The sequence below is a fragment of the Triturus cristatus genome, chromosome 4_1 (genome assembly GCF_964204655.1).
Source record: "Triturus cristatus chromosome 4_1, aTriCri1.1, whole genome shotgun sequence".
In the NCBI taxonomy this organism is placed as follows: Eukaryota; Metazoa; Chordata; class Amphibia; order Caudata; family Salamandridae; genus Triturus; species Triturus cristatus.
Window position 1 is genome coordinate 1,333,638,104 of NC_140585.1, and position 23,907 is coordinate 1,333,662,010.

A 23,907-nucleotide genomic window follows, 5' to 3' on the forward strand; every position below is an offset into this window, starting at 1 on the left:
GGTGGAAGGAGGCCAGAGTTCTTTGGTGGAAATAGTGCCAGAGGCTGGGGCTAATCCGAGCCCAGTACACTTGTTTTGGAAATTCAAACAAGCATAAGCACTTGCAAAAGTACGAGGTGCACACGAATACGGGTATCGCAGCCCCCACGAGAGATTCTGGCCTCCAACTTGGTAAGAGGGCAACTCAGATGTTGAGGGGCTTGGAAACCTACATCCTGTGTTGCTGGAGCCTTCGGGGTCCGTAGGAGCTCAGGAGCAGTAGACCGATCAGTTGAGATGTGGCACCTGCGGTTGCAGGGGAGTGGCTCCTTCACTCCAAGGGAGATATCTTCAGTCGTCCTTGATGCTCCACAGGTCCTGTACAGAGCCTGTATGGTGCACGGGCACAAATGATGCTTTGGACGGAGAGGGAGACTAAGTCAGGCCCAAACGAAGTCCAGCGTGTCCAGACGGTCGAAGATCAGTGGTTTCTTAATCAGAATTTTGTCCACATTGAATCTAGGGTCCTACAGCCAGGTAAGCCCTTAAGCACTCATGGGAGAGGGTTGGACAGATTCAGGGGACCTTCCAGGGGAGGGTCTGGACAGTGGGGAGGTTACTCCCATTTCCTGTCTCCGGTTTCGCGCCAGAGTTGGAGCCAACTACTCCCATGACTGGTTTGAACTGGACTATGCACAGGGACACCAAATGTGCCCATCATGCACTTTCGGTCATTGGCAAGCGCTACCACATAGGTTCTATGTTCTGCCTTCCCCTGCTCGAGCTTGGCTCAGCAGCAGGAGGGCAGAAACATGTCTCTGGTCCGCAGCAACTGTTTCTGAGGGGTGCAATCATACCTCCGACACCAGTTACCGGTGTGGGGGTATGATTTCACAATTTTTGACACCAAACACGATAGGGTTACTTTCAGCTGTTTTAGAGTTGGTCATTACGCAGTTGCATAATGCCACACTATGTGTCGTAAATGGCTGCAGCACTAACAACCCGGGAGAATGGACTCCGTAGGCTGCAGAGGTGTCCTGCTCATGCAGTGGCACCCTCTCACTTAGAACCAAGCACCCTGCCTTTAGGGTTGCCAAGGCCTGCTATAGGGGTGACTTATAGGTTTTAAGTGTAGTGACCCTTAGAAATAGTAAAACCTATATCTTAAGTAAGTGGTGCATGCACCAACTTACACAGGCTGCAATGGCAGGTCTGTATTTCCATTTTGCATGGCCTTTCATGGGTGGCATAATACATGCTTCAGCCCAGGGTAGGCCTCTGGGGTACCTATGCCCTGGTTACATGGGTACCATATACTAGGGACTTACAAGGGTACCTCAGTATCCAATCGGGAGTGTACCTAAGTGCATAACATAACAGTTTAGGGAGAAAGCAGATAGACTGGGGTCCTGATTAGCAGGATTCCAGTCAGACTAGTCAAAAACAGTATCACATGATGCAAAAAGTGGGTGTAACCATAAGATGCAGATCCTACTTTCCTACATAATGTCATTGTGTACTATGGTAGCATGTGAAAACAAAACTGCAAAAACTATTTGCCAAAACAAAGTATTCCAAGATCTCGACCTTCCATAAATATCTCCTGACAAAAGTTTAGATCTGCACCTTATCTCATATTGTAGCCACTAAATATGCTAACAACAGAGTTTAAATAGCATGTGAAACCAATTCTAGAGAATATGTGAAGTGTTATTTGTGGATTTAGACATTAAGGGCCTTATTACGAGGATGGCGGTCCACATGTCCCCCATACTCGTGGTGGCGGTCTGGCCACCGCCACACTGTGGGCTCAGCCGCACTATTCTGCGTGTGGCAGTCAGACCACCACATGACCTCCGCCTCTGCTGGGATCCGTTATCCTGCGGTGGTGGAGCAGCGGTCAGCAGCAGTAATATGCTGGATTGCCACTGCGGCACCGCCAAGCATAATATGAGATGCCTGTCAACTGCCCATTTCAGGGCGGCGCGCCCACATGAAAAGGGTAGCAGAGAGAACACTAAGTGGGCCCTAACAGAGTCCCTTGCCTCTACTGGGCCTTGGGGTGCATGCAGGGGGGCACATGATGTGCCCCCTGGATTGCCTCCCCATTCCTGCACATTATGGTATGCACAACATGGTGCATGCCACACCGTGCTGCAGACACTGTCAAGGTGGTGGTCTGCTGTTAAGGCTCTCTTATGAACCTTAACCAGCTGCCGCCGTGGGACTGCCGCAGCACCACCCGCCTGCCCTGGATTCAACTCTGCATCCGGCGGTCGGGCGTACCGTGGTCATGGCAATCCTCTCGCAGGCAGAGCGGTGGTGGTGCTGCAGGAGAACTGCCAAAGTCGCAATAAGGCCCTAAATATTGGTGAAAGCTGAAGAAGGGAAAGATTTATGTAAGATTAAGATATTGGCAATCTTATAGTTTGGAGTCTTTGTTTTAGCAAAAGATGTTGTTGCTATCTTTGATTGTACATGGAACGGGTCTTACACATTTTGCACATGATTTAATGGATGTGTAGTAATCGCTAGTACTCTTTTATTATAAATTAGATTAATGGAATTTTTGTTTTACATGTTTTAGATTTAATTTTAACCAGGAAAATATTTCAGCGAGCACTTTAAATATCAATGTTTATTACTAAAAGAAACAAAAAATCATCTTTGCTACATACACAATATATATCAAGTATTTATAACATAAATAAATATTTTAATAAATTAAATGCATAATAATATATATATAATATATACATATAAATAGTGCAATAAACATTATTCTTTTTACAGTTTCACCCTGTATTTAGATATGTAGTCCGTCAATTTCAAAGCATCATTTACATGAGCCGAATGCAGTACCTTTAACAATATAAATCTATTTTGAGACCAAATCCCATAGGGATAAATTAATGTTGACTCTTCGAAATATGTTTCCATTGCTTACGCTCAGCAAAATCTTTGCATTTTTTTCTGTCACCAATGTGGTTTTTTTTCAGGGTAACCAATGAAATACATTCTTCTACCAGATCAAACAGTGCTTCAATAACAGTTGTAGTCAATGTCTTAAAATAGTTGTGTTATGAAAATAATCTGATGCCTTCCAGTTGGATCGATGGGCGAGTAAAGGTCCTCAGACACTCAAAAGCACAAAGTGGGAGGCGTATGCGCAAATGTCATAAATTGCATCTGCCAAAAATGCCGTGCACCAATCAGTCCATGTGCCACCATCAAATGTTTGTGATGCAACCTTTAGATGCACCTTGTTTATGTCCTAAAAAACAGACACTCATTTGTCTGGTGTGAGCACAACCTCCACTCCAGACTCATCCCATTTCAGCTCCAATTTACAGAGCTATTTGGTGTTAGTTCAGACTCTCAACAGATGAAAAGTACAGGCATGTGTGAAAGGAAGACAGAACTCTGTCTTTAGTGCAGAGTAACCATCTTATTCTTCTGTTGGTCCCCTGAGAAGGATAATTATCTGACCGTTCATAAGATATGTAACTGATAGTCTGAAACTACACTATGCTTCCACCAAGATCTGCAGGCTTCTGGGAAAGCCTAATGGTTTAGTGGCAGAAAAAGTGGTTGAGGTTGTGCTATTTTAGCAGTTGACTTTTATGATGGAGTCCAACTGTGATTCTGTTTCAAAGTTTCGTACCATGTCCCACGTTGATGTTCATTGTGATATTGAGATACACTGGTCTTGACCTCATTGGTGCTGATGCCTCCGTGAGCAGCGTGTTGTGTTCTCTGCTAATCCCCATCTTTCTGAGACTGCTGAGACACCAATCCACACTCCTGGTCATTTTTTCCACCCCTGTGAATGCAATATTGAGATATTTAAGAATGATAGAATGTAATCCTCTTCATACAAATCTGCTTTTACCAGTTGAACCCATATTTGATGCCCATGACTTGAGGCCTCATGTAGCCTCAATTATTGTCTTCCACACTGGATGGACAGTCAATCCGGCAAGCACTCCCCCATATATACACAGAGGTCAGTCAGTCTGAAAAGTTTTATTCAGTGCAAATTGTCTGGGCCATAAAAGCACAAAATATGACAATATTTTATTACACTGTTATTAAAAACATAAGTCTCCTAAATCCAAAATTCACATGGTGCCAAGACAGTTAAAATAAAACATAAAACAGAATTAACTTCAAACGTCATGCATAAATACATCAAAGCAAATTATAACCATATGGTTAAAATTGAGTTCTGTGGACACGGTTTACATTTAACCATGAAGCCCTAATGGCATCACCAGTAAAACAAAGCAAGGAATTCGAATTTGGCACATTAACCCATATTAAGCTTTCGGGTTTCCTGAATCATCTAAGAAAGCTCTAATGTGGATTACTCTGGAAAGAAACAGGGCAACCCTATAGCATACTCTTGTGTCCCCTAGTTCAGAGAGAAATGTAAAAGCCACCTGATGATAAATAATTCTCTCTTGTACAAAATAATGGTTTAAGAAGAGATTTTCCAGAGATCAGGCAAAATTTACAGAAAAGTTCTATGTGCTGAGTGGACTGTTCCAATCGGTTATCACAGGGACTTTTCTGGTAATTTTTCCCCAGCTCTCATTTTTAGGAGTGCAGTCAAATAATGGAAAATGGGCAGGTGAAAGCAAATTAAAAGATACCTGTGCTGTTCATTGTTGACTATCACGTGGTACAGTTTACATCATGACTGCTAATTCCATACTCTGTACCACCCCACTGTCTCCTTAGGAAGGTTTACTTGTTCGCTCTTCCCATGGCAGGCCTCCACCACATGCTTTCTAATTGTTTTTTTTTAATACCTTAAGGTATCCTCTGGATGAGACCACAAATCCCTCTCCGCTTGGTCCAAGCCTGACAGAGCCTTTTTAAGTTCCTTAGCCACTGGATTCTATTCATCATATTTAGGCCCATACAGTCCTTAAGATGAACTTGGTTAAACTTGTTTGGATCAAACTGATTGCCACAATAGTAGGGGTTTAGATTCAAGTATATCCGAGAGGAAATTAACACCCAACTCCCAATGCACAATAGAAGCCGGGGTACAGCGGGGAACAGACAGCAGCAGTCTCCTTAAAAAGGCATTTTTTTGTGTTTGTAAAACACTATTCTTCCCTATAGCCCAGCTCACTTCGCCATACACTGCAGTTGAAGTTGGTTTAGCATTATAAAGGGTGAGCATCTGGGCAATAGGTGTATGGCCAAATTTAGAGGCAAACCTCATCAGCCCTTCATTAATCTTGATCATGTTGGAAACACAGATCTCCCTTTGGCGCTGCCAGTCCAGTATAGATGTAAACTAGATCCCCAGATAGCTGAAAGTGTTGGTATTTTGTAACTTACTCCCGTTCTTAAAAAAAGATCTGCTGTTTCCTTCCTGCTCGACCACAACTTATTGTATAGCTTTTAGCAATGTTAATTTTCATACTCCTCTTTCCCTTAAATCTGTAAAATAATTTATTAAAGGTCGCAGGCTTTTTGGGGTCCACGATAAAAGAGACACTTCATCTGTATCCAGAAGTATCGAGACCTGCTGCCTACCAATCTTGGGGTTATATGTACCCAACATTTGGAGCGTTTCTTCCACATTAATGTATAAAGAGAAAACGAAGGGCCGCAATGCACACCCCTGTCGAACCGCTCCACTTATATGAAAAGGTTCACCCATGTTCCGAATCTAAGTTTTGCTTCTAAATGTTTGTATAAATGGCCTAAGAATGGAATAATCTCATTGGGGGCCCTCCTTTTTGTCTAAACATTTTCAGATAAATCAAAGGCACTACTAGGATCAATAAAACAAATATACAGTGATCCATCCATACACAGAGGTATAGGTGATGTTTCGCAAAGTTGCTTACACCACCTTACAACTGCAGCTTTAAGCTGATCCCATTTTCATGAGAACTCAGTTGTTTTAAAGACCAAAAATAACAGAATAAAAAGACATGGTCTTTTCACTGGACCTGAAGAGGAATAAGTGAGCACTTTGGGGCTCATTACAATGGCGTAGAGACCGCCACCACAGGGCCGGCGGTGGCTGTCCCTCTGCCATCTGGCTCCCATTTCTCCCCGCCACATTAAGATGGTGGGGGAATCGTGCCACAAGCCTGGCGGGCGCAAAGAGCGCCAGCCACGCTTCTGCCAAAGGCAATCGTAACGATTGCTTGGCGGAGTGGATAAGGCAGGAGATATAGGGGGGGTACCTCGAAGGCGCCGCTCGCCCGATCACAATGCTGGCGTCAGCCAGCCTTTCCATGGCGGTTGACCCGCCATGAAAAGACTGGCGGATGCTAGCCCCCCTCTGTGGTGGGGATGCAGTTGTGCACTGGGGTGGTACCCATGGTACCCCCCTACAATTCCATGCACAAGCTGGCAGGCTCCGCATGGGACCTGCCACCTTGTGCAGGGAATAGCATAACATGGCCATTTACCATTGCGGCGGGTGCTGCAGCCAGCAGCACCTGCCGCAATGTTAAATTGCCAGATGTGACCGCTGCGGTGGCGGTCGCATCATAATTAGGGGTGCGAGACCGCCGTGTTACAGGTGGGCGGTCCCGATCCCGCTACGATGGAAGAACAGACTTAAGTTCGCCCGCCATCGTAATCGGCCCCTTAGTCTCCAGCTTGACCCTGACTTAAGTTTCACAACTTGCCTCCACTATCACTCGTTATTGCCTTTTTTAGTTTCTTCCACTTGTCTTAGATTCCATTCCCATCATACTGAGGGGGATTCCGCAATTATAAGAGCATTCTAGGCAAAGCAGACCTTGCTCTCACCCACAATGCAATGCCGCTGTCCCCTCTCATATTCACTGATTATACTGTTGCCCTGTCAGTAATTAGTTGGAAGCAGACACATAAATAACTCTGCCAATAATGGCTAAATCTAACATTGCTTACCTCATCACTCCGCTCTCAGACTAGCTCCACGGTGCTTTGATAAACCCCGGAAGATTCAGGACTCTGGCAGCTACTAAAATACACACAAAAAATAACAACACTTACAACTCCTGGTTTTAAAAACTAAGGAAGTCTAAAAGTAAATGAAGACGTTCTTTATTCAGCAGAACGGGTCTGAGCTTACCTTGAGGGACGAAACTTCTTTGCTGTTAACAGAACAAAAAGATGAACAGTTAGCCATTGTCTATAAAATACATACAATTATCATCAAAGAGTGACAACTTATTATTTGTACAAAAACTTAAAACTAGCTATTAGTCTGTTCACAGATTCCATAAAATCAGCTCCAGATATGATGCTGATGTCAAAAATAAACCCATCTTCGATGTCTCCGAATGGGGCATATGTGCACCAGGGTCATAAATATTGTATATATTCCTATAATAAGCTATTTACAAGAGCTGTTGAGATTGGATTTCGGCCATAAAGCACACGAGATGGATCCTCAAGTGGATTTTGATCTGGTCATCCCCTCAATAATGTAATCCAGAACATATTGCCCTCTAGGTTTATGTTGCTGTGTTTTAGGAGTAGTAATTATACACTTCGAAATTGAACAAGAACCACAGACAATGGATTACTTCAGGGCGAGTGACTGAGATCACATCAATAGGCCTCGTGATTGTGGTCCCAAGGGATCTGCTCAGTGAGGCTCTTGTACCCTGGGATGCGTGAGGCGGGAGCAGTTAGTGCTTCCTGTGAGTGGCCTGTCCCACCTGCCTCAGTGATTCTGACAGGGATCCACAGTCATGGGAGGTGCTGGCCCATCTGGACTGGGATCTGGCTCAGGGAACCCGCTGTAAATCTGCAGATCGGGTGCGTTTCACTCGGAGACTCTACGGGTTAAATACCGGGAGTGATGGGATAAAAGCAGGGTCATTAGGTCAGAATCACCGATTCCCCAGTAATAACCATAGCAGCCGGTGCCCCAGTCTCAGTTACCTGGGAGGGGGAGGGTTAATGTGGCTCGTCATAAGGCTCTTAATCTACATGGAAATAATGTGGGATTTGATCTTTGCCGTACAGTAATACAAGTGTGAATGTAGGTTTATGTGCACAAGTGTTTCTAATCTCAAGTGTTATTGGCCCTTATTTGTTCAAAATGGCGTTGTCTCATTTATAATATTGAATGGAACGCATGTATTTGGGGCATTAATATGCACAGAGGCATTTCTATTGAAGCAGGAACTGATCAGAATACCATAAAGAGACCATAAGTTTCTGACTAAAACCCAGCATTCGACATAGCTCAAGAACACGCCTCACCTGTCTTCCGCAGACGCTTAATAAGAAACATGATGAGGGACGCCATGGACAGCAGGGACGCCCCAGTTGCTGCGATTCCAACCGCGACATAAACATCTGGGTCCTCGGGTTCTGGAAGAGAAGTGCGCACTGTGAGATGGTCTGGCCTGGATGTCGTTGATAGTTAATAGTGAGCACGAAAAGCGACAAAAGCTGCCGCCTGGTTTACATGTCATACCTCTGCACTGCGGAAGTGACGCGGTCCAGTTCCCGGAAGTACTGCATTCCAGAGTGCTGACGCCCTCTAACGTCTTCCCATTGGTGCACTCATACTTGCATACTGTCTTGTACTGAAAGTCACCAAAGGGGTGGGAGCAGTTCATGGTCCCGTCGTGCGGCTCTGCGAGGATCTCACACTGTGCAGCTGTCATGGAGAGGACACGAACTGGTTACTAACATCACACACGCACACTTCCAAAATCTGCCACCCTCTCACAACGCAGTTGTACAATACGTTCAACGACTTTGCAAAAAACAAAACATTTATTACATTGTGGCAACTTCCAATTGGGCAATATATCCTCTGCCTCACAACAATGAAAGGTTGGGTTATGGATACTAGTATCTCTTCCAGCCAGGAATGGGTGAAAGGATTACAGTTTTCCTTAATTCTATTCATGCGACAAACATGAACAGGTGAATACTGAATCACCTATGGGCTCTTTCAAATTGTGAAATATCGCCCCGTTTTTTTAAAATATATAGGAATGATTACTGATATGTGTGCGTGTGTATTTTTTTTAAAGGAAAGGAGGTAGAGGCAGATAAAGTGATTTGCAGAGGGTCAAGAAAATAGTTTTTAAGCCTAAAAGTTAAGAAGAGAATCAAAGTATCTTCCCCCGATTTAGAAGGTCGACCCTTGACTACTCTCACGTTGAATCTGGCGCTCATGGTACCCAAGTTCTGAAGGGCGAAAGTCTGTCAACCTGCATCCCATTTTACACTCCTGGAAATGATGAAGATATAATGTATCTTATGAACCCTTTCCTGCATAATAACTGTACCTCTTAGAGGATAGAGCTGTACTATTGAGGGCAGTTGTTCGCTCTCATGCATGTGTTACATGTTTCCATGGCATAGAACACATGGATACATGGGTGCTCTTCTAACGCTCAAAGATCCTTTCATACCTTGGCAGGTCGGTGCCTTCGCTGTCCACAGTCCTGAAGATGAGCATCTAACGTTTGGCTCTCCTATTAATTCAAATCCCTCCTCACAGTGGAAGGAGCAGCTGGAGTCAAAAGCAAAGTCGCCAACAGCACTGGTGCATCTCATCTCACCATGTTCAGGCTTTTTCAGAGCCGCGCAGGTTAAAGCTGGAAAGGAAACAAACCGCCACAGGATGGTCAGCCATAGGCCAATGAACTCTTCCCACGCCAGGCTCGTTCTTATTATACTCATTCAACAGACTTTAATACATCCTCATTTTTCAAAATGGCGGGATGATGGTAAGGCCCTAGTAAGAGGGATTTAACCCACATATGTTCAGAGATCTATATAGTTTGAGGGCGCAGCTACATGTGTGCCTAAGTGTGGAGCAGCATCGGCACCTGGCTACACTGGATTTTTGTGACAAGGATGAATGATGTACATATTGGAGACTCCAAGATTATATTTTTTTAACAGTTTATCCACTGTTTTATTGTTAAATTGTTGTTGTAAACACCATTATTTTCATTTAAACTTGGAAAGTAATAGGGATACTCTGCCCAGCGTAAAGGTGCACCCCAATATGATAGCTGCCCACTATCATCAGAAGCATGACCAACTAAAAAAGATTTATGGAGGAGGTACCCCAACATAATTCTTCAAATCCAGGTTCCTTTAATACCAAATCTCAGAATTATTATTCGTATACATAAATAGACGGATAATATACGTCTATCATTATGTTTTTATCCGAACGATACATTCACTTTGTTCTGAGTTTATATTATTGACACCGTAACCTGATACACAGACATTGATTATAGAAAAACATTGCATCAGAATTATTCCACCAACATATAGAAACGCCAACAACTGGTTCCTCGTTAGGTATGTTAACAAGTACAAATACCCAGTAGTAGAGACGTCAACTCTGAGTGGCACATGGATAAAACAGAACTGATACCAGCCGACACGATGGGGAGGGGGGAAGCATTTATGTATAGGTGCTGGCATGTTATACCAAGATCTTATCCTAATAGAGGAGAATTAGAAATTCTTCCAAAGCACTGACATGGCAGATGGAAGCTGCATTTGAGGGGTCCCTCCTATTCCAAGGGGGCTTGGAAAATACACATTTTAAAAAGACATATACAGAGACAGGACCAAAATGTCCTAAAACCCTATGAATATGTTCATGTTTTAGGGCACCTCATTGTGAGGTGACTGGCACACTCTGAGGTTTGGAAACGCAGATATGACCACTCCAAACACCACCGAGGGCTTGGTGAATACAAAAAGCTCTTTGGACAGTGTGTTTGAGTAGTTCGGTTTTGTCCTGTGACTTTTAGTGAATAACTGTATTTCCATGGCTGTCTGAACAGAAGACTCTTACCTTCGCACTTGGGGGGCTCTCCCATCCACTTGCCCTGCGTGGTGCATTGCAAAGACGAGGACCCACTCAATGTGTAACCCTCGGCGCATGTGAAGTCACAGGTCGAGTTGTAGGAGAAGTCTCCGTGCGGACCAGTGCAGGCCACGGATCCATGTTCAGACCCGGTCACCGCGCCACATTTTACAGCTGAGAAGACAGAAATCAATGCAAAAGCCGCATGAGTCACGCGCCCTTAGACAGAGTGCGCATAGGTGCCTCTAAGCCAGGGGTCTTCAAACTGTGGGGCGCGACCCCCAGGGGGGGGCGTGGAGCGATGCAAAGGGGGTCGCGCCTTCCCAGTCACACTTCATCCCAGGCCCAAGGGCTTCAGCCCCCCTTCTTCCTCCATCCTGTGTCCCAGCCCGGGCTGCTGCAGTGCAACTCGAGCTGCTGTGGGCTGGGGGCAGTGTCTGGAGTCTTATCTCAGGCAAGTTTTTCACAGGTCTTTAAAGACCATTTGCATTTTTACATGCCTTTGTGAACTAGTTACAGAGGCTTAGTTTTTTTCCTGGTTCCAGTACCCCCTGGGTCCCCACTAGGCCTATTCTTTACATTTGTATTTTACATATACTGCTGTAGTGTAAGAATGCATTTAATGAAAAGGAATATAAAGTAGGGTTGCTAAAAGAAAAATGCCATGCCATGTTTTGTTTAAAGAGCCTGTAAAGATCTCCTCTTGACACTAAATAGACTTATAAATAAAAAAAGTATGTATGCATTCGTTATGTGACTTTTCTGTCTTTGTTCTCTTTATCAGTATCATTGAGGCAGCCCTAGAACACGATTAAAAGTGCTTTCTATTTATATTTGCTGTTCGAAGTATGCACAGATAAGTGCTGAAAATACAGCTTTAGGTGACTGCTTATTTTTGTACCGACTGGGCCATCAAAATAATCTGCTGGCAACCCTAACCATAGGACTGTAAGTTTGTTGCAGGATCAGCACATTATTTATTTCCTTCACCCTCGATCCCCGATTAATGCCGCAATAGTTTAACTTAGATCTTAAACTCTACACCGCCTTCAATAACATGCTGAGTTACTTCATGGGTCTGAGAATGCACCCTGCATTCAGATAACTCATTCCTCATTCTCGCCCTTCACTTTCACGCTCACCCTGCACTCACAGCGATCACAATGCACTCACACTGATCACCATGCACTCACATCATTCACCCGCTCACCCTGCACTTACAGTGATCACTCTGCACTCACAATGCACTTGCGCTGTTCACCCTATACCTCACCCTGCAGTCACACAAGTACACTACTCATCCTGCACTCATGTGACACTTCACTCACCTGTTCCCCTCACTGCTCAATATGCAACTCACTCAAACAAGCCCATCAGTAATCATACATTCATTCATCCCATTCTGAACTTGCATCCGCATGTAAATTCATACGCCACCTCACTCACCCGGCAATCACTCCTCTTGCCCTACTCTCACACTGTTGCATCACTCACCGTGCACTCACATGGGCACTCTTGTCACCCACACAATGCAGAGGGTTAATATGCATGCTACAAAGAATATGTACCATGCAGATCACAGAAATGAGTGTGAGTAAACTAGAGTAGCGCTATAAAAAATGTAATGTTTGTCAGAAAGGTGCTATAGAGAGATGAGGTGCATTGTTGGTGGGTGCAGGTTTAGAAATTTTTGTCAAGAGGGGGCCCTTACGCCTCAAAATGTTGACAGGGGGGTCTCGGCATCCAAAAGTTTGAAGACCTCTGCTCTAAGCTCTCTAGAGAGCAGAGTCAGAAACATCTGGAAACACTGAGGGTCGATCAGAAGGAGCTGGCCAAGCTTGGTGGCTTCTCTACATCAAAAAATAGAATTTCAGGATTGAACTATGAGGTATTATACTCCTTTACTACAGGTGTTTTTACACATCAAATTGCGCACTATAACAACGAGGGTTTACAAAGCGAATTTTCAGCGTGCGGACACAACGTATCCTACCTTGGCACTTGGGAGCGTCCCCCGTCCAGTGGCCCTGCGCAGTGCACTGCAGGCTGGAGGGCCCGCCCAGTGCGAACCCATCGGCGCACGTGAAGTCACAGGTCGACTTGTAGGAGAAATCGCCATGTGGACCGGTACAGGACACTGCTCCGTGTTCAACCGACGACATTTCATCACACTTTACAGCTAAAAAACATCATTACAATATTAAAAGGGGTGGCGCCCACCAAACACGAAGTGAACAAAGCTGCTGATATAAAATGGATAGAAGAGGAAAGAGTCCTTGGATAGACAGAAAGGAGCGGGGTGGGGGACAACAGAGAGACAGACCGAACCACTCCGGTTAGGAAGATTTCCAAAGATATGTCTCTTTTGGATTCAAGCTTGAGGAAATATGATTTACCTTTGCACTGGGGGTGGTCTGTATCCCACTCTCCAGACGCCTCACACACCAGCAAGTCTGATCCCTCCATTACAAATCCTTCTTCACAGGCAAAGTTGCAGGTGGAGTTGTACTTGAAGTCCCCGAGCGGGTGGGAGCAGGACATTACCCCGTTGGCTGGCTCCACAAGGGCGTCACATGCCACGGCTGAAGGGGAAGAAAGCAACATTTGTGTTCATGGTTCAGATCAAAGCATCACCAGGAGCCAACTGCGGCTCGGTAAAGGAGCCTGACTTTAAAATCAACAGACTTTACCTTGACATTCCGGAAGAGCAGCCGTCCAGTTTCCAGAAGATGCGCAGCGCACTGTGTCAGTTACATCCAGGGCATAGCCTTCCCTACAGGACACCTGGCAGGAAGTCAGGTAGCTGAACTCTGAGACCGGGTGAGTGCAGCTTAAGAAACCGTTCTCCGGGGCGTCCTGGGGCTTACATGCCACCACTGCAAGACAAAGGAGACGTCTCACCATTGCAAGATAGAGGACAAAGGCCATCATTGAACGACAACGCCATCATTGTACTATAAAGGACAAAAGCCATCAGAGCAAGACAAAGAGAGAAGGCGATAACTACAAGAAGTAGAACACAGAGCTCCACTCCAAGACACAGGACACAGGCCATCAGTGTATAAGGCAAAGGACACAAGTCATCGTTACAAGACATAGGACACAGGTCACCAGTGTAAGGTAAAGTACACTCCAAGACTTAGGACACAGGCCACCACTGCAAGCCACAGGACACAGGTCACCACTGCAAGCCATAGGACACATGTCACCTGTGTAAGGGAAAGTACACAAGCCATCACAACAAGACATAGGACACAGGTCACCAGTGTAAGGTAAAGTACACTCCAAGACACGGGACACAGGTCACCACTGCAAGACATAGGACACAGGCCATCAGTGTAAGGTAACAGACACAAGCCATCACTATAAAACATAGGACACAGGTCACCAGTGTAAGGCAAAGTACACAAGCCATCGCTACAAGACATAGGACACAGGTCACCAGTGTAACGTAATGTACACAAGCCATCACTACAAGACATAGGACACAGGCCATCAGTGTAAGATAAAAGACTCAAGCCATCACAACAAGACATAGGACACAGGTCACCAGTGTAAGGTAAAGGACACTCCAAGACATAGGACACAGGCCACCACAGCAAGACATAGGACACAGGTCTCCACTGCAAGACATAGGTCACAGGTCACCAGTGTAAGGTAAAGTACACTCCAAGACATAGGACACAGGCCACCACTGCAAGCCACACGACACAGGTCACCACTGCAAGCCATAGGACACATGTCACCAGTGTAAGGTAAAATACACAAGCCATCACAACAAGACATAGGACACAGGCCATCAGTGTAAGGTAAAGGACACAAGCCATCACTACAAGTCATAGGACACAGGTCTCCACTGCAAGACATAGGACACAGGTCACCAGTGTAAGGCAAAGTACACAAGCCATCACTACAAGACATAGGACACAGGCCATCAGTGTAAGGTAAAGGACACAAGCCATCACAACAAGACATAGGACACAGGCCATCAGTGTAAGGTAAAGGACACAAGCCATCACTACAAGATAGAGGACCCAGATCACAGTAACAAGACAGGAAACGTGCCATAACCACAAGATAGAGCACAGAATAGACCCCTACCAGGGGCGTAACAAATGCCCCCCACAGCCCCCGCTGTGCAGCGCCCCCCCCCCCCCTTACACATGCTGGAGGGGCCCCTACTGATGTGAATGAGAGGGGCTCCTTCGGCATTACTTGCAGAGTGGCCCCTCGCGTTTTGTTACCCCACTGACCACTACAAGACAGGGCACAAGTCACTGCTGCAAGATAGAGGACACGGGACATAGCAGATAACAACAAGAGAGAGGTTACAAGCCACCACTGCAAGATACACGACAAATACAAGACAGGAAACATATCATAAATGGGGATAGAGCTGTACTATTGAGGGCAGTTGTTCGCTCTCATGCATGTGTTACATGTTTCCATGGCATAGAACACATGGGTACACGGGTGCTCTTCTAACGCTCAAAGATCCTTTCATACCTTGGCAGGTCGGTGCCTTCGCTGTCCACAGTCCTGAAGATGAGCATCTAACGTTTGGCTCTCCTATTAATTCAAATCCCTCCTCACAGTGGAAGGAGCAGCTGGAGTCAAAAGCAAAGTCGCCAACAGCACTGGTGCATCTCATCTCACCATGTTCAGGCTTTTTCAGAGCCGCGCAGGTTAAAGCTGGAAAGGAAACAAACCGCCACAGGATGGTCAGCCATAGGCCAATGAACTCTTCCCACGCCAGGCTCGTTCTTATTATACTCATTCAACAGACTTTAATACATCCTCATTTTTCAAAATGGCGGGATGATGGTAAGGCCCTAGTAAGAGGGATTTAACCCACATATGTTCAGAGATCTGCATAGTTTGAGGGCGCAGCTACATGTGTGCCTCTGTGTGGAGCGGCATCGGCTCCTGGCTACGCTGGAGTTTTTGTGACAAGGATGAATGATGTGCATATTGGAGACTCTCAGATGATATTTTTTTAACAATTTTTCCACTGTTTTATTGTTAAATTGTTGTTGTAAACACCATTATTTTCATTTAAACTTGGAAAGTAATAGGGATACTCTGCCCAGCGTAAAGGTGCACCCCAATATGATAGCTGCCCACTATCATCAGAAGCATGACCAACTAAAAAAGATTTATGGAGGAGGTACCCCAACATAATTCTTCAAATCCAGGTTCCTTTAATACCAAATCTCAGAATTATAATTCGTATACATAAATAGATGGATATTATACGTCTATCATTATGTTTTTATCAGAACGATACATTCACTTTGTTCTGAGTTTATATTATTGACACCGTAACCCGATACACAGACATTGATTATAGAAAAACATTGCATCAGAATTATTCCACCAACATATAGAAACGCCAACAACTGGTTCCTCGTTAGGTATGTTAACAAGTACAAATACCCAGTAGTAGAGACGTCAACTCTGAGTGGCACATGGATAAAACAGAACTGATACCAGCCGACACGATGGGGAGGGGGGAAGCATTTATGTATAGGTGCTGGCATGTTATACCAAGATCTTATCCTAATAGAGGAGAATTAGAAATTCTTCCAAAGCACTGACATGGCAGATGGAAGCTGCATTTGAGGGGTCCCTCATATTCCAAGGCAGGGGCTTGGAAAATGCACATTTTAAAAAGACATATACAGAGACAGTACCAAAATGTCCTAAAACCCCATGAATATGTTCATGTTTTAGGGCACCTCATTGTGAGGTGACTGCACACTCTGAGGTTTGGAAACGCAGATATGACCACTCCAAACACAATCGAGGGCTTGGTGCAGGCGCGCAACACCCATTGGGCTCACCGGGCTTCAGCCCCCCCGTCATGTGTGTCAGCCCGGCTGAGACAGCCTCCCGGACACACACACACATCCGCACCTGAGTACTTCACACGTCTTTAAAAGACCATTTACTCGTTAATGAGGATTTTGTTGTGTTTTCACCCCTTCTTACAGCGTGCCTATGGCTGGAAGACTTAGCCCCCCCGAAATCTTTTTCAGGCCCCAACCCCCGAAATTTGGCTCTAGTTGCCCGCCTGGCTTGGTGAATACAAAAACCTCTTTGGACAGTGTGTTTGAGTAGTTCGGTTTTGTCCTGTGACTTTTAGTGAATAACTGTCTTTCCATGGTTGTCTGAACAGAAGACTCTTACCTTCGCACTTGGGGGGCTCTCCCGTCCACTTGCCCTGCGCTGTGCATTGTAGAGACGAGGACCCACTCAGTGTGTAACCCTCGGCGCATGTGAAGTCACAGGTCGAGTTGTAGGAGAAGTCTCCGTGCGGACCAGTGCAGGCCACGGAGCCGTGTTCAGACCCGGTCACCTCGCCACATCTTACAGCTGAGAAGACAGAAATCAATGCAAAAGCCGCATGAGTCACGCGCCCTTAGACAGAGTGCGCATAGGTGCCTCTGAGCTCTCTAGAGAGCAGAGTCAGAAACATCTGGAAACACTGAGGGTCGATCAGAAGGAGCTGGCCAAGCTTGGTGGCTTCTCTACATCAAACAATAGAATTTCAGGATTGAACTATGAAGTATTATACTACTTTACTACAGGTGTTTTTACACATCAAATTGCGCACTATAACAACGAGGGTTTACAAAGCGAATTTTCAGCGTGCGGACACAACGTATCCTACCTTGGCACTTGGGAGCGTCCCCCGTCCAGTGGCCCTGCGCAGTGCACTGCAGGCTGGAGGGCCCGCCCAGTGCGAACCCATCGGCGCACGTGAAGTCACAGGTCGACTTGTAGGAGAAATCGCCATGTGGACCGGTACAGGACACTGCTCCGTGTTCAACCGACGACATTTCATCACACTTTACAGCTAAAAAACATCATTACAGTATTAAAAGGGGTGGCGCCCACCAAACACGAAGTAAACAAAGCTGCTGACATAAAATGGATAGAAGAGGAAAGAGTCCTTGGATAGACAGAAAGGAGCGGGGTGGGGGACAACAGAGAGACAGACGGAACCACTCCGGTTAGGAAGATTTCCAAAGATAAGTCTGTTTTGGATTCAAGCTTGAGGAAATATGATTTACCTTTGCACTGGGGGTTCTCTGTATCCCACTCTCCAGACGCCTCACACACCAGCAAGTCTGATCCCTCCATTACAAATCCTTCTTCACAGGCAACGTTGCAGGTGGAGTTGTACTTGAAGTCCCCGAGCGGGTGGGAGCAGGACATTACCCCGTTGGCTGGCTCCACAAGGGCGTCACATGCCACGGCTGAAGGGGAAGAAAGCAACATTCATGTTCATGGTTCAGATCAAAGCATCTCCAGGAGCCAACTGCGGCTCGGTAAAGGAGCCTGACTTCAAAATCAACAGACTTTACCTTGACATTCCGGAAGCGCAGCCGTCCAGTTTCCGGAAGATGCGCAGCGCACTGTGTCAGTTGCATCCAGGGCATAGCCTTCCCTACAGGACACCTGGCAGGAAGTCAGGTAGCTGAACTCTGAGACCGGGTGAGTGCAGCTTAAGAAACCGTTCTCCGGGGCGTCCTGGGGCTCACATGCCACCACTGCAAGACAAAGGAGACGTGTCACCATTGCAAGATAGAGGACAAAGGCCATCATTGAACGACAACGCCATCATTGTACTATAAAGGACAAAAGCCATCAGAGCAAGACAAAGAGAGAAGGCGATAACTACAAGAAGTAGAACACAGAGCTCCACTCCAAGACACAGGACACAGGCCATCAGTGTATAAGGCAAAGGACACAAGTCATCGTTACAAGACATAGGACACAGGTCACCAGTGTAAGGGAAAGTACACTCCAAGACATAGGACACAGGCCACCACTGCAAGCCACAGGACACAGGTCACCACTGCAAGCCATAGGACACATGTCACCTGTGTAAGGGAAAGTACACTCCAAGACATAGGACACAGGCCACCACTCCAAGACACAGGACACAGGTCACCAGTGTAAGGTAAAGTACACAAACCATCACTACAAGACATAGGACACAGAGCACCACTGCAAGACATAGGACACAGAGCACCAGTGTAAGGGAAAATACACTCCAAGACAAAGGACACAGGCCACCACTCCAAGATACAGGACACAGGTCACCAGTGTAAGGTAAAGTACACAAGCCATCACTACAAGACATAGGACACAGAGCACCACTGCAAGACATAGGACACAGAGCACCACTGCAAGACATAGGACACAGGTCACCATTGTAAGGTAAAGTACACAAGCCATCACTACAAGACATAGGACACAGAGCACCACTGCAGGACATAGGACACAGAGCACCAGTGTAAGGTAAAGTACACAAGCCATCACTACAAGACATAGGACACAGGTCACAGTTACAAGACAGGAAACGGGCCATAACCACAAGATAGAGCACAGAACAGACCCCTACCAGGGGTGTAACAAAGGCCCCCCGCAGCCCCCGCTGTGCAGCCCCCCCCCCCCATTACACATGCTGGAGGAGCCCCTACTGATGTGAATGAGAGGGGCTCCTTCGGCATTACTTGCAGAGTGGCCCCTCGCGTTTTGTTACCCCACTGACCACTACAAGACAGGGCACAAGTCACTGCTGCAAGATAGAGGACACGGGACATGGCAGATAACAACAAGAGAGAGGATACAAGCCAGCACTGCAAGATACACGACAAATACAAGACAGGAAACATATCATAAATGGCACTGAAAATAACTGCAAAACATAGGACAGAACCCATTCCTGAAAGATAGAAGACAGGTATTCACAGCAACCGTATCCTCATTAATAGACAGAGGGCATCTTCAATTGTTAAGCAAAATACGTAGGGCATCGTCGTAAAGTAAAAGACACAATCAAGCAGGACACTGATCACTGCTGTAAGACACAGAACAGAAGCCAGCACCGCAAACAACGTACTGCACAGAAAGAAGAGGCCATAACAGGGCGCCTGGTTCCATTTCTGGAGCGGTTCTCTGTGCCCGGTCCTATCGATCCCTTTAGACAAACAGAAGCAATCTTACCATGCTGACATTCCGGGCCATAAAAGCCCTCGTTGCACTTGCACGTGTAGTTATTGATGGTTTCCACACATTCCCCGTTCCCGTTGCATGAGTCTGGGTGACAGGCGGCTGCAGAAAGAACAAGCAGCCATTAAATGTTTAGCTCTGATCAATTTGATCAGCTTTTAACAATTGCAACTCTTCCCACTTATCCAAGTAGGCTCTAGGGATGTCACAAAGGCCCAACAAATGTAGGCAGTCAGAGTGTGGCATACCAGAGGAGCTATACAAACATTAAGTTGTCGGGTGATGTGGCCAAAGCGCCTTTATAAGGTCAATAACCTCGGAAACTCCTTAAAGGACACTTAGGTAACATTATAGGCAATAGAGGAACATTATACAACAATTGAATTGTTGTTTTTTGGAAATACGTGATTAATATTACCATTCTCATTACTAAAGTCAAACTAACATTTACATTTGTATTCATTTTATTATTTTGGAATGATGGTTTTTTTCAAGGATCTCATGTCTTTTTTTTTTTTTTTTTCTACTATTACTTTGGAATGATGATTTTTTTCATGGATCTCATGTCTGTGTTTCTTTTCAAAGAGGGGAAATCTGTAACTCCAATTGGAATAATTGCTTTATATTTAATGAAACCCAAGCTAATATATATTATTGTGTACAAAAAAAGGTGCTGTAATGGAGCATCTTTGACATTTAAAACCATACTGACAGTCGGGTATGATTTAAAATGTAGAATAACATATTTTGAAAGACAAATATATTGAAAAATATACATTGACTACGAAACGAGTGAAAATAATCAATTAAGGGAAATGTGTTGAGCATAAATGGGCTCGTGGCTTTACCTGTGTAGCATAAGGCGACCTTCTTTTTCCGGCATGATTCATCGTTCCACTTGCCCTGGTCGTCGCGCCTCTTGATGTAGATCTCCACGCAGTCCTCGTTGTTCCTTTTGTTGTTTGGTTCATTGGTGGCCCAGTTGGTTGCCTCCTCCGTCAGGATCTTGTTGGTTCCAACCCAGGTCCACTGGCCCTGGATCTTCCTGATGCCAATCCAGTAGTAAGTGGCAGCGAACGGGAGGAGCTCGTTGAGATGCTGGTTCTCCGCCTGGTTCTGGATGGCCACCATGTCGGTATAAAGGGCCCGGCACCAGCGACGAGCTTGCGTATAGTTCATGGTGTCGTTGGAGTAGTGATAGGTCCAGCTGTCTACTCCAGGGAGCATCAGAAGTCCTGAAACATTATAGGTAGTGTTAGTTAGTGGGCGCTCATTTGTACCTTGTGGCACTTCTGTGCGCTCAATGCCCTACTCGCCTTGTTGCATAAACTCACTTTTGAGCTTGGCACTCAACTGAGCGTAGGCAGAAGGTGTGTGTGTTTGGGTGTGTGTACCAACACAATTACAGTACACGTGAAACATTGTACTGTGTGGTTGACAATGAGTACCATATTGTATACTCATAACTGCGATTGCAACCGTGCCTCGAATTGATTAGTTCCCAAAAGTTTCCCCTTTTCTCTACACGTTTTAGCTCCAATCTATCTCACCATCACACCTTTAGTTGGAACGCACTGAATGCCACTTGTATATTTTTTTACAAGGGAATGTCAAATAGCACAGCATCCCAGCTATGTTGGAGACTTCATGCTATGTGCAAATGTGTGAGACTCTGTGTATTTACTCAAAATGCCGGACTCCGCTGCAGTTCATAGCTTACCATAATTGATAATGGACAGGATCCACAGGCCAATCATGCTTCCGGTGGTCCGCTGAGGTCTGGACTTGAGGGCCAGCAGCTGTAGGAGGAAACAGGTCGAGTCAGTCCCCTCTACAGGTTATCACAGTGCACTTTACACCATCAACCAGAATACCAATACCAGGCATCAATGCTTCTCTGTGGGCTAGCCACACTTGCTGGACTATCTCTAAAGATGACCATTCACATAGAGTTGGCGGTTATTTGTCATAAGAACGTTTATAAGACTCTTACCATACTTGATCACCCACCCCACTTTAACTCGAGTTTCACTTCAAAAGGCTGGGATCGAAGCTGTCAACACACAAAAGCCTGCACACTTCCCAGAGGCTGACTCGACTTGGCCAGTATCCCCAGCCCAGATTACCTGGATGACATGTTTGCTTTGTAAAGTATCTTGATAAAAACCTACTTGAAAAGGCTACAGCTACAGCCACTTAAAACCAGGCCCTCTTTAACATAAATGGTATTGAAATAAAATTAAATACTAGGTGGACACATCCTGTTGAAAAAACTCAAGCAGAGTGATCTATTGTGACTTGAGAGGCAAAACATCACATAGTATCCGCGCTTCCAAAATAGCACTACCATTGACCACAGCTCTCTCTTACACGTGTGTGAAGCAGGGCGCATTGGGAAAAATGGGTGGGGCAAAAAGTAACAATATAAGACGTTAAAAAAGAACATTTTCACGACAGCACAGGAACATACATACAACATTCTCAACAAGTTCAAGCGAGGTTCTGATGCACCAAAACGTGCAGTACAATAGAAATTGACAAGTGATCAATTTCCTGACCCTACTCCAAACCTACTTAATATTAGTATTCGTAATTAATACTAACATAAGAACAATCGAGTCTGTGCCATCCTAGCACTGTAAATCAAGTTTTTCCCATCCCAGCACCCTCCACATAAGGTGGCGCTTAGGTCTTCCCTCTTTACCTGCAATTAGGAAGAGGTAACTCTTTGATTCCTTCTTAGATGTGGGCAAAAGTAGCGCTGTGCTTCAGTTTTATTCTTCTCCTCTGTCGTCCGATGTCAACTCTTGCACTCGCAGCTAGACTTTCCTGTGCTTTGTCCTGCTGCTGAATCCAGCAGCCCCCTTTATATCCTGAACAACCGGCTTCGGTTTCCTTGAAATTCCCATGACTCAGTGGCGGGTCTGCATTCATTGGAAGGATGCAGACAGGAGAATTTCCCTAAGAAAAAAAAGATTCCCAGAACTCTCCGTGATGCCAAATTACACAATGACATATTGACACTTTCTTTTTCGCATGTGGTAGTGTCGAGATTAATGTAGCATGTATAAATTGATATATATAGATAAACAGTAAGACAAGCGGATAGAGACAGACAGATGGACGGCGGGTGGATGGATGGATGGATGGATGGATAGATATATAGATCTGGCTAACAAGGGAGCACTGTATTACACATTTGAATTTCACATCCTTACAATTACATACATTTTTTATATGTTTAAGTGCAGGAAGAGCAAGCGAGTTAAAGAAAGTGCCACTGTCTAGACACAAAACCAGGTAAAAAATGTCAAAGTTGGCAGCTTAGCCACTAAACTAGCCTCTAACTTAGAAAGTCATGTCATGCCATTATGTGTTCAAAGCCCTTTTCCAAAGAGAAGATGTATTTGCAATTTCACCAACAAAAAGATATTTAGGGACAGACTCATCTCACCCTGGGGTGAACATTTGGACTGAGTTTTGTTGCTTTAGTAAACTGTATTATTTTTCATTCGTGCCATCACCCGCTTTTCCCAAAACGTATTTTTCTAAGTATTGATCAAGAAAATACACCAAGCAGTAACTGCCAGGTCAAGTCTGGTTCTGATGTGTGGTCCTTTAGAAACAATGGATGAGAAGGTTTGGCCTTCAGCTCTGTTTCTGTTCATGCCATGGGTGTGTGCTAGGAGGAGTCTGGCTGAGCAGAGGTGTCTGGTTGATTGGTGGGAGGAGATGTGATTGTTCAGGTAGTCCTGTCCTGTGTTGTGTAGAGCTTTGAATGGATGATGAGCTTAAACTGGGCACACTTTTGTATAGGGAGTCAGTGGAGCCCTCTGAGGTCTGGTGTGACGCGGGTCCTGCGAGGAAGGTTAAGGATGAGTCTGGCTGCTCTGTTCTGTATGGCCTGTAGTCGTCTGGTGATTTATTTGATGGTTGCAGTATACACAGTGTTCCTGTACGTCCAGTTTGCTGCTGATTACGGCGTGGATGACGGTTTACCTAGTGTTGCTCAGGAGCCATTTAAAGATCTTCTTCAGAAGCTTCAGGTTATGAATGCATGCAGCTGTGAA

The 23,907-nt window shown here is 45.4% G+C and overlaps 1 protein-coding gene across 1 annotated transcript; it reads right to left on the bottom strand.

The window, feature by feature from the left end:
* Positions 1-2,771: 2,771 nt before the first annotated feature.
* On the bottom strand, positions 2,772-22,680 carry LOC146856628 (E-selectin-like). Its single transcript, XM_085654810.1, has 19 exons — positions 22,542-22,680; positions 21,558-21,636; positions 20,686-21,072; positions 19,832-19,939; positions 18,184-18,369; positions 17,890-18,075; positions 17,487-17,672; positions 17,003-17,188; positions 15,320-15,505; positions 13,504-13,689; positions 13,210-13,395; positions 12,807-12,992; positions 10,802-10,987; positions 9,390-9,575; positions 8,438-8,623; positions 8,221-8,331; positions 7,079-7,100; positions 6,895-6,967; positions 2,772-3,805 (listed from the first exon to the last, which is right to left on the bottom strand). Exons 2-18 carry the CDS (start codon positions 21,592-21,594, stop codon positions 6,910-6,912), a joined length of 2,769 nt encoding a protein of 922 aa, XP_085510936.1. The 5' UTR covers positions 21,595-21,636; positions 22,542-22,680; the 3' UTR covers positions 2,772-3,805; positions 6,895-6,909.
* Between the last annotated feature and the right edge of the window lie 1,227 nt (positions 22,681-23,907).

What these genes read in the sequence shown, in the direction of transcription:
- LOC146856628 (XM_085654810.1), bottom strand. Translation starts at nt 21,594, where the DNA reads ATGATTGGCCTGTGGATCCTGTCCATTATCAATTATG. An exon ending in TGCGCTTCCGGAATGTCAAG is followed by an intron (nt 18,076 to 18,183) that starts GTAAAGTCTGTT and finishes CTTCCCCTTCAG; the next exon opens with CCGTGGCATGTGACGCCCTT. An exon ending in AGACCACCCCCAGTGCAAAG is followed by an intron (nt 12,993 to 13,209) that starts GTAAATCATATT and finishes GATGTTTTTTAG; the next exon opens with CTGTAAAGTGTGATGAAATG.